At 29.3% G+C, this 11965-nt stretch overlaps 1 protein-coding gene and 1 long non-coding RNA gene across 4 annotated transcripts in view; one reads left to right on the top strand and one right to left on the bottom strand.

The window, feature by feature from the left end:
• Positions 1-10944, top strand: part of LOC106679017 (odorant receptor 4-like) — a 14915-nt gene extending 3971 nt beyond the window's left edge. For 2 of the 3 annotated variants that reach the window (XM_067050822.1, XM_014417921.3), the window contains 4 exons: positions 951-1050; positions 3412-3516; positions 8609-8764; positions 10798-10944. In XM_067050822.1, coding sequence (XP_066906923.1) covers positions 951-1050; positions 3412-3516; positions 8609-8764; positions 10798-10851 — 415 coding nt within the window. In that variant the 3' untranslated portion in view covers positions 10852-10944. The remainder of the gene's footprint in view (positions 1-950; positions 1051-3411; positions 3517-8608; positions 8765-10797) is intronic. The other variant, XM_067050823.1, reaches the window with a different exon arrangement.
• The window catches only part of LOC136796614 (uncharacterized), a 557216-nt gene that overhangs the window by 357023 nt on the left and 188228 nt on the right, over positions 1-11965 (bottom strand). The gene's annotated exons all lie outside the window — the stretch shown is intronic.

Below are 11965 nucleotides of genomic sequence, written 5' to 3'. Positions count from 1 at the left end.
TATATACATCATTTTTTCTCTGATGCCATAGTGGTTTCCATTATTTCAGTGGTATGTATTTATATAAATTCAAATTCATTTGTATAAATGTTACAATCGACCAGAAGATTAATGAGATTATTGTGGGCGGGTTACACATCAACGGTGGTGAGTGTGGGCGGAACATGTGGCTCGAAGCAATTTAGCAGGACGTCTCCTCACAGGAATGAATGTCACTATGGTGTAACTCCAAGGATCCGGGTTTGAATCCGACCATGACAGATAATCTTTTATTCTGTTTATTGTATTTATGAAAGTGTTTTTGACATCCTTTCTGATCATTACTGAACAGTTTCTGAACACCTAAAGTCATAGAGGGTGTCAATTTTATTCCTATAACTCCCAAAATTAGCTTTCCGAACATATGTAAATTAAAGCAAGACATTAAGTCCAGAACGAATGAGGACTTCCCCAAAACGTACAGTGCATTTCTGACTTACTTCCAATAATACTAAATCTACAACAATTCCTGCTTTGTTAAACATTTTACCATAATTATAACAAAGTTCTTATCTTAGAAGAGGTTTAATTAGGTTTTGGGCATGTCTTAATAAGCTTCTTGTGTCTCTAATTGTTCATATTTTATGTTAAATCTCATTATTGGACCCATTGGGAACCAGTTCATCCGAAATTTATTATATTGAGTTGATTGTATAATTTCATTGGAAAACTTGTTGCTAAGTCTAATTCTTTTGGTTTTATTACTTTGTTTTTTTTAATATTGTTTTATTTTTTTTATTATGATGAATATGTTCGTTTATCAATAGTATAGGTTGTGGCAGACTGTAATATTTATCAATAAAAATAAATCTAATGATATTTAAAAAAATATTTTCATCTATTAAATATATCAAAAAATATATAGAAATTGTATTTTTTTTTAAATGAAAATATTTAATAAATATTTTCAGGGCGTTTGAGTACACGGAGGGGATCATGTCCGCCCCAATGTTCCTGGCCTACATGACTGGTACTATAGTCATTGCCCTCAGTTTGATTTCTACAGGTTCGGTGAGTCCAACTCAATTTTCAATTTAAAACTTATATATTGGAAGAAGGTAGTTGGTCGTATGAAATAGATTGTAGGAAGATATATAGTCTGGATGGCGGTGAATAAAGATAGTAAAAATATTTAACGTTATTAACTTTTCGCCCCACTCTGAAACATGTAGAAGATTAAAAAACTGTTTCAATCAGAATTAGCCGGTACGAAGCCCTGTAAATAGATTTTTTCCACTATTTTCTACCTTTATTGACAGCCATCCGGACTATCTTCCTACAATCTAATTCTTAATAAAATTATATATAGACATCTCAATTAAAATCGATAAGAACTGAACAACGATGGCCGGTAAAACTGAGTTAAAGAGCATCTCACAGCACTGGTTGCACCATCACAGTTTTAACTAAGATTTCCGAAATTTCAGGTAAAATCAATAATCATCCGTTTCACTAGAAAAGTTAACCTTCAAATTTGGAAGTAAACTTTACCGAGCAATGATCGGTTAAACTCAGTTAAAGAGCAAATATACGTTAAAGTAGTTAACCACACAAGTAACCATCCATAGTTCCAGTAAGGAGGGTTGCATAATCATATTTCCTTTAAAGTAAAAAAGAATTTTGGCTTGTCTTGTTAATTTTGAAACAGAATTCAATGTAATTACACTAATGAGAAAACGTATAAAATGAAATCAAAAGACTTTTTCAAGTATCATGTTTATTTATTTTAAGTAAACTGAAGTTGTTTGAGTTTACATATAATATAGCCTTATGATTCATTATTGTGACAACAATAACAATAACAAATAAAATAACAAATTTTGACCCAATGATTGAAAATTGTTATAGTTTTATGGTAACTATAATATTATAAATATTACGCATCTTAATTGAGATATTATATCCCGAAAACTTAATACCGATAAAGTTCAATCAATAGTGATATTGAATTTTTGAGCATAAACAAAAGCACGATCTACAGACAGTTATCTCAGTTTTATGTAACCTTGGTAACCTAATTAACAATACTTTTGACCAGAAATATGACGCTAAGTTATTGAAGTTTTACTTTACTCTTGAATAAATCTTTACGTTATACAAATCATACCGGAGACTGGTGCAACCGGCACAATGTTAAATTAGTAACCAATAAAAGGAACATTGCATAATACCAGCTAAAATCAGTTTTCTACAATTTATATTTTCTGTTATTATTATTTTTTTCCACAGTAAATAAAATTAATATGTCTAAGGTCGATGAATTTGCAGATAAAAATTTTTATGTAATCGGTTGCTCTACTACTTTACTAGTACAACTTTACACAAATTATCCCTTGTGAGTTAGCAAATAAAGAAAAGTGAAGTATAATTATTCCTAACATTATATGTTTTAATAAGCATATTGATATAAATAATAATAACCAATAAATAATCATATTATTTATCATTATATAAAATGACAACACTAAAATTAATTATGATAAAGCTAAAATCTTAGGAAGCAAGAAGTAGGCAATTTTAATATGGTATACATATTACCAGAATTTTTAAAATAGTAAGCCATAATATAGATAATAGCATTTTCATAATCAATTATGATAAATGATATTTAGTTTAAATAAAATATGAGTGTATATCTAGAGATATAACTATACATATACATATATATTTAGATATACTTAGGTCTTTATTTCATTATATTGTATCTTAGTTGCTCTTTAGTCTTAATACTTCTTTATTTTTTTAATGTCTATATTAGATATCATATTCTATATAGTATGCTATGTAAAATTGTATTTAGTATATATTTTATTCCTTTTTTTTCAAGTTCACTCCATACTTATTACAATTCATTAGCTCATTTGTTATCATTATTAATAACTTCATAAGTTATTTTATTCATTTTTTTTTTACTTAATTTTCATTTTAGTATTTTGTTAAATTTAATTATTAGTTTTATCATTAGATATTAATTTATAATGTACTGTCCTAGATTATAAATCGTCAGAAGCCACCACAACGCCCTAATAATCAAACGTATAACTCAGATTTCATTTATGTTTATTATTTCTGTGTGTTATTTTTGTACAGACCTGTGGATGTTCTCATCTGGCCGGACCATAGTTGATGTACTTTTCTAAATTATAAAAAAGATAAAAAAAAAACATTTTGATCATAAGTATTACAATTGAAGTGAAATGAAATAAAAGGGATAACACAATTCTCTTTCTAAAAGATTTTACAATTTACTAATCAATCTGAAAGATGACTGTTACAAATCTTAGATAATCGAAACTAGAGTAATCAGCTCTTATGAAACTAGTAAATTTATAAGTTGATAACATTATAAATGAAAAATTTAACTTTTTCTAGGTACAAGAGCTACCTGGAACAACAATATCTGCAATGATATTGTGTGGCGTTGAGGTTGGTTACATTTTCTTATTGTCAGTCTTCGGCCAGCGTATAGGAGACTTGGTAATTTCATTAAATTCTCGCACTTCAGATATTACAAAATAATAAATTTTCAATGTTAACCCTCTACAGAGTGGGAGTACTTTCTGATTTTTAAGTATTTTTTATTAATGGAAGATTGTTGATTGACCGTGTGTATCAATGGATGGAATATGGTCCGGGTGCGGCCAAATAAAACTCAAGTAGTTAATGAGTGAACTATTTTTATTTGACCCAACGTTTCGCCCCACGTTGCAGGGCTTCGTCAGGGCCAAAAAATATACAAACACCGGACATAGTTTTTTTTTTTTTGTAACTATGTCAAGTTTTTGTATCTTTTTTAGCCCTGACGAAGCCCTGCAACGTGGGGCGAAACGTTGGCTCAATAAAAATAGTATACCCATTTAATATTTGAGTTTTATTTGACCGCACCCGGACCATATTCCATTCATTATTTTTTATTAAGTCAATTCCTGGAATTGAACGGTCCTGAACCCACAGGGCTGACTCACATCTACGGTTTAACAGAAAATAATTATCTGCCACAGCCAGAAACGAACCCGAGTCCTTATAGTTATTACGATAGTACCTTACCACAGAGCCACACGTTCCCACTGATATCAAAATAAATAAATTCAAATGAAAAGGATAATTAGTTAAAAGAATAAATAACTAAAACACATAGTTTAATAACTTATCTAATTATAAAAATAGTAGTAGAGTTTCAGGCATAAAAAGTGATTTGTTTTGTATTTCTAGAATTTCTTAACGATTTCATTATTGAAGAATGAGAAAATAGAATTTCATTTCGGAAAATCACTCTTAATTAAATAGTTATGTCATAGTTTATGTCTTTTTATTATGCGAAATGGTCATTCTATTTCCTTCCACTCTAATCCAATTACATGGTAAGGAGTTGTGCATTTTTTATCAATATAATTTAAATATGAGTAACAGGGGTTTCTAAATGAGTGTTTCCAATAATATAGCAGGGATACTCAACTACTCTAAGAATAATTGCAGCGATATTATTATATTATTTTAGATGTAGGGTGTCGTGAATATTTTGTGGGTGCCGTGGTGAAAACAAATGTGAGAACCATTAATATATAACATAAATATTATCGGATGAAGGGGCTCACTCTGTATATGAAAATCTAAAAACTAAAATTTAAAATATTGTTTTTGATAATTTGCCAATGTTGGAAAGTTGAACGATGTACAATATTGTTAAATATTTCATTTCCCAAAAGCTGTGAACTATCGATTATTTTTTTCAGCTGTGCTTAAAACATTTCTCTTATTTTTAATATTTGTATGGCGAGGAATGGAATGGGAAAGGGGCGAGCTGGAAAAGCAGTTGGAGAAGGTTCCTCGACACCAACAATAATCACGTGTCCATCAAACAGCCAATGAGAAGCCTGCATTTGGTCACGTAACCAATGGCAGGACATTTTAGTTCGACCTAACCTTAACTACGAGTTACATATCATAAAAAATCAGTGAAGACTAAAATGACTTTATTCTAACATATTTACAAGAACTAAATGTTACTGTTACTCTGTCTCTATATTCTAACTTCTCTTACTTACTATCTAGTCTAGGAAATATATATGAACACTTGAGAAGAGGGGGTAGGAGGAATAGTAAAATAGAAGAAGGACTTTGGACCAATCAGATAATTTAGGAAATATCTGGAAGGGGAAAAAAGGCGTGGTGAGAAGAGTTGGGTGGTCGGAGTTCTAAGAAAGACACCATGACCTAAGATTTGTGTGTACTGACTTACATATGTTAACCATAAAATAGTTTGACTGATGCAAGTCCATTGTGAGATGACAGCATGTACCTGCCTAAGTGCCAGTCCTTGCTATTGATATAGGGCTTGAAAGGGCTGTTAGAATGGTCTCAAGGGCCTTATTTTAACCTAGTTGTTTTTATTGAGTTTGTTTTCTATACAATTGTAAGGAGAAAGTGGACATATGTAACCATATGTCTAAAGTGCCTTAGGTTCAGTTGGGCAAGGAGCAATTGTTTAAATTTATAATACCAGTTCCTTAACTTACGCATGAAATCAGTTTCGATGTTTATCTCTCTGCTCGCCTTGACTTCGATTGTAATAAATTACATAACGAACCATATTATAAATTTACAAATTATGAGTTTCATGCAAAGAAACAAGATCTTTCAGCCTAACAAGTGATGGAGCTTGTTTGCTTTAGTCACTGATTTTGGTATTCATTAAAATGTGCCAAAAAAAACAACAAAAAAATCATAAGACTGTTTAGTTATATGCTCATGAGATATGTCAGTTTCTTTGAAATATTTTTCAAGTATCTATTCAGTTGAAAGCACTGGAAGTTTCTATTTACCTTTTTGAAGGTGAAAGGTCGTCCATTTTGCGTACTTAAATGTTACACTTTTTTAGCTCATCAATAAAAGTCTGAAATTGCAATTCGGTTCGATTTAATGCCCTACAATGATTTAGGAGGCGAGGCGTCGCGATAGCTATTATAATCTGTTAAAGTAGTTACGGTAGCTTTTTGTTATCTCACACTAACAATATGAGAAGCATACACAGAAAACCATCATGGTTACAGAACCACTCCTTGAGGAACTCCGCAAGTCAAAATACTTGTTATGAACTATTTCTCATCAACCTTTACTATTTTAAAACGTTCACTGAGGAATGATCTCAGAATGGAATACAGCTGCTCAGAGCATTCAAAATCAATCAACTGCTGGCAGACAAGGCTGTGAGAGACGGCATCAAAAGCCTTTGAGAAGCCTATTGATATCAGTGCCGCGGTGGTGTTCCGATTAAAATTGCGATTCACATCCTTCTGCAGTTTCATCAAATGATGTATTATAGATAGGATATAACTCTTTTATTTAATAAATATTTTATTTTTTGAGAAGGGAAATAAAATATTCATCAAATAAACGTTTCATATTTCGTCAATTTCAGCCAAATTTCGTCAATAGCGGCTGAAGACAGTTCACTTCAATAACTAAATTAAACAGACATTATTATTAGGTATTAAATAATTTTTTTTTTATGGCGTAACATTATATTCTCTCTTGTATTTATAGACAATGGTAATAGTCATCATAGAGCTCATTCACACCATATTTACGTATATATAAATATGTATAACATATATATAAAACTCCAAACCTAGATTTTATCCTTAGTTGTAGAAGAAGGAGCAGAAAAAAATCGAGCTTCTCTCTCAACCACGTCACTTGTGTTAAAAGCCAGGGTAGGATAAGAACTCTTCTCATAGACGCTCAGGACTTGAGTGGAGAATCTGCACATTGCCAGAACTACAATATAATTATTTACAATAGTTCTATGAGCCACTGCCGTTTTAAACTTCATAGGGGATTGTAGAGGTGAATAATACTAGGAGAATAGGATAAGTGATTTTCTTATTAAATATGGTTTTAATAAGTTCTGAAACAAATGGGATATTAAGGTCATGATGTTTGTTTTATTCAACTGTTAAAAGTAGAAATTATTCTGATTTAAAAAAAGAAAGAAAAAATACGCGATTTCAGTTAAACATAATCGTTATGTTACTTTGTTAATAAAAAATTGTTTTTTTTAATTACCAAAATTTTTACATAATGATAAAAAATTTTTCTAAAAATTTAATATTGAAAATCGACTAAATGTATTACAAAATATCTAGGAGCACTGAAATAACGTTTGCCACTTTAATTGCCAATGATTTTCTCAATATTATCTCAGCGACAAAATAATATGTTATAAATAGGATGATTCGGAGAACATTTTAGATTACTAATTCTGAAACTTCATCAGAGAGAAATGCATAGCTAAAATAAAGAAAAATTTAAAATAACACAAAATAGCTTGTTGAATTAATCAGACGCTAATGAGCGTTACATACCTTAACATTTTGTTTTGCTAATCCTAAATGGCTCAGTGGTTAGGACTTCAGCCACAAACTTCTCTCTTAAGACATGGAAATTAAAGTTTTATTCTACTAGTGCTAGTACTCGTATAACATCCTTATAATAACTAGTACACAATAACGAGATATAATGGAGAAAATGTATATCGTTATGGTCAAAAGGGATTGAGAATAAATAAAATTCTACTGAAGCAGTTGCTTGCTTGATTTTCTATAGCACTATTTCACATTTTCCTTTCTAAGGACCATTCTATACATAGAATTCTTTACATGCTATATTCATACATTTCTCTGTCACAATACATGAGTCGGGTTTATAATATACATACAAGCAAAACTAATAGTCATATATTAAATATTCAACATAAGTTATGCTCCCTATGGAAACCAGCTACAGGAGGAAAACCGAATGGGGAGAAAAGTATATACTTCTTTTAAGATGATAGAATTGCAAAACTCTCTATATCCATCTAGTGTAATTGTTCAAAAAATACCAAAAACTGATATTGAATTTTTGTTTGTAAATGTATAATGTATTTGTTTTTTTTTTAGTCTTATTAACGTATCAAAAGATATGGATTAAAGTTAAATGTTTATATAATATTTTACACAACTAACTTCGGTATTTAACGCGGAATCTAATAACCTAGGTTTTTTTAACTTCAATTAAAATTGTAATAATAATAATTACGAAGCCATACCGAACTCGAAGGCCCTTTACCTGCCGAAAGGTCTTTGCAACCTAGGAACTGCAGCGGCGTCGGTTCGAACCCGACCTGAGGGTCCACTCTAATTTCTGTGGCGGTCCCACGAATTAAAAACGTGACTCGTATAAAAAAAAAAACTCACTATTTGCCAATAATAAACAGGATAGGACTGACCCAAAATTTATCAGAAGCTCTCACAGACGAGGAAGCTTAAGTTACGTTAGTGTTTGAATTTTTAAAAGCACATCGCCTTCTTTAAAAATTATAACTCCTCTTCGATTTTAATTTTTTTTATTTAATTATTTTTTTATTTTATATTTTATTCTTATCATTTTTAAAAAATTTTTTTTACTTTTTATTATGCCATAGGTGTTGATGACCAGAGGGTTTTACGCCTTTAAGCAACAATCAACAACATCAACAACAAAAATTCTACAATTGAACATTTTAAAAAATATATTTTTCTTTTCACAGAATATGGAACTACGATTCAAAATATACAGCATCAAGTGGTACCTTTGCAACCGAGCACTCAAAAGCAACCTCTTAATTTTCCAAGAGAAGACCATGAAACCTTTGACAATTATGGCTGGTGGAATTGTACCTGCCAACATGGAAACCTTTGCGACAGTAAGCTACCACTCAACTTATGAATGATTTTATCTCATTTTAGCTAACTAGAGAAAAACATCGACGTTTCTAGTCTGTTACTAGTTCTTGGTCCCCAACTGGTACCACCGACTAAGAGTTTATAGGAAAGGAAAAACTTTATTAAAAATACATATTTGTGCTGCCCAACTTCATAGGGCAGCTAGTCACACAGCAAACTTATTTTAGTCTAATCACAAGATATTTTTAATCTTACGATAAATAAGCCTAGCCAGTTAAATTAATTTAAATTAGTTATTCTGATCAATTTCATTAATGTTGTATTTTTTAAGTGAATTTCATTTTTAAGTATAAATTATCAATCAGAATTATTGAAGAACTTTTTTTTCCTTAGAACCTCATAAATGCACATTGAAAAAAAAATAAAAATAAATAATATTTTTTTATATATAAATTTTATTTTCAAACAATTTTATCATAAATGCATGATATTTTAGTAATTTTCGGCATTTTTGTCTTTGACCCTTTTTTCCTACTTATTCATTCCATCCATTCCATCATCTTATTAAAATGCTTTGGTTTCTTACATATCAATGGAAGTATTAAATGTCATTTTGTACTGGGATTTTTCATCAACATATACATTAATTAATATAGTACATGTAATTCATACATTATGAAATACTTATTCCTTTTAAAAATTATAAATACTAATAATATATACATGCGATACATTACTTTTAACAATTTCATAAGCTAATAATATAAAACCTATTGATTTTTGGTAATTATGAGCAAATTATTCTAAATTATATTTTAAAACAAATTTTGTAAAGTATTTTTAATCTCTTGAGATGTATGTGAATTTTCAATTTTGTTTTTCATTTATCATTTATCCTTATTTTGTCATTCTTAAGCACAGTTAACTAAGATATTATTACCTATTACTGCTAAAATCTTAAAAAGGATATATATATATATATTTTAATTACTAAGGTTTTACTCCTCAACGCTCAAATCGGATATCCGGTGTGAAATTGGGACAGCGCAATGTAAAAAAAGAAAAGAAAGATTTTCACTGTCACAGCACCTTTGAACTTTTTTTTTTATGACTGGTCATGTCAGAATAAATCACAAGGAAGAATACTTTATTTGTTATTTATTATACATACCTTTATAATATATATATTACGTCATAAGTCAAATGGTCATTGAAGAGTGATTGAATTCCATACAACGAAGATAATATTGATCGAAATCAGATAATATAAAGCAATTATACAATGTATTGGACATTCTATACCTGTTTTATTAAAGATATTTGGCCAGGTTTCCATTGAAACTCCTTTAATTTTCAACAGTTTTTGGAATCACTCAAAAACTATAACTCTGCCCTAAATTTATAGGTACTCATTTCAATCATTACTAAATTGCCTAAAAGTCAAGTTAAAAAATAATAATATCAATCAAACCAATATTAGGGTAGAGATAGCCAACCATTTTTCCATTGAACTTCGCACCCAAAGCAATACTAAAAATCGTGACAGTATTTGCAGCCAATTCAATAATCTATTTTTATTAAACAAATAAAATGAAAGACAAGATACAAACAAGAATGCAAGATTAGTTTATAAAACTGTTTTTGAATCATTCCCAACTACTTGGAACACTTTGTTGAGTCACTTCACTGTTCTCGGACTTCACCATTTTCAATTTTTTATCACCACTCACAAAAACTTCTTTCACTTAAAGCACCCTCACTATAGCACCTCTACAAGCAATCGAAGCGCCTCAACTGCATATTTATTTAAATTAAAGAAGTAAATAAAAAATTATGTTTATTTGGAACAAAACTTTCGCGAAACAACAAATATGTATTTCTGATTCGGAGTCATTATTACTTCAAGGTTACGATATTACTGGATATACTTACAATATTCTGCTTTTAAACCTTTTAGTGGAGCTATCTTCTGTCATACCTCGAAAACTTATTTGCTCATTATTTATTAATTTAAATTAACAACTAATAATGACATATTTTTATTTTTTTTCAGGTTATGAACAGTGCTTATTCCTACTATAATCTTGCTAATGCTTTTGGAAGCTAAATATCTTCTTCACAATCCTTCAAGCTTTGTAAATCTAGTTTAATAAAATATTAAATTGTGTTTTATTTGGAATTAATGTCTAAAAAGGGCATTTTGTCCTGTAGGTAAGAACCCTTTTGTATTCAAAGTAAGAAAGCCATGATTAATTTCAAGGTAATACAACTAAATAAGTTTCCAACATTCGAATTTTGGCATCAGTCTGAATTTAATTTTGTTTTGTACATAGAAATTTTAATTAACATCCTTCATTTATGTTAAATAGTTCGATTGAAAAGAGGCCAATTTTATGGATTTTTTGATCTCACATGATTTTTAATAAATTCGTCAATATTTTACTGTCTTTAAGCTCAACTCCAAAAAATAATGTAATTTTTTAAATTCATTTTAAACTAAAGAGGTATATTTTTTGTCCTTAAAAATATCTGTTTTAATTAAATATTTTAAGAAGGCTGCAATGGAAAAAAAAAGTTTCGGATCGGGCTTTCTTCATATTTTATTTAAACATTGGGAATGAAATTTCATTTATTTATTGCTATTAACAACTTTTAAATTAATCAAATTTAAATAAAAATATATCTAGTAGATTTGAGAAAAAGTCATTATAATTTCCTGCGAAATAAAAATATATATAGAAATAAATATAAGTAGTTTATATAAAATTATGCCTTTCTAGATATTTTCAGACGTCTTATTTTACAAACAACGAAATAAGCAAAAGGAGAAAAAAAAAAACAACTGTGACAGCTAAAATTCTAAGAAACTAGTGGACGAGCTTACGCAAACAACTGGACTTAGCAAATAAATCTTTACTTTGGAAAAATGTAATGAAAAAATAGTTTATCATTCTAGGACTAGGTCCCTTTAGAACAATTACAAAGGCAATTTTAACTTTATAATAACATTTATTGGCCATAAAACAGTGTGACCACACTTAATTATAACTTATATACAGAGAGAAAAAAATATATTAATTAAAAAACTAACTGACAAAGTAAAAACAAAACAAAAAGTTAATTACAAAGTATTTGTACTATTATAATAATGGAGCAGATTGATGATTTTTTTTTTTTTTCCCAAAACCCCTTTAAAATTTTAATGGCGTATTTATAAACAA

Source organism: Halyomorpha halys, unplaced genomic scaffold, assembly GCF_000696795.3.
Source record: "Halyomorpha halys isolate HHAL.00 unplaced genomic scaffold, Hhal_1.1 Scaffold172.1, whole genome shotgun sequence".
Taxonomy (NCBI): Eukaryota; Metazoa; Arthropoda; class Insecta; order Hemiptera; family Pentatomidae; genus Halyomorpha; species Halyomorpha halys.
The sequence above is the reverse complement of the archived record's forward strand: the minus strand, read 5'-3'. Positions and strand labels throughout refer to the sequence as shown.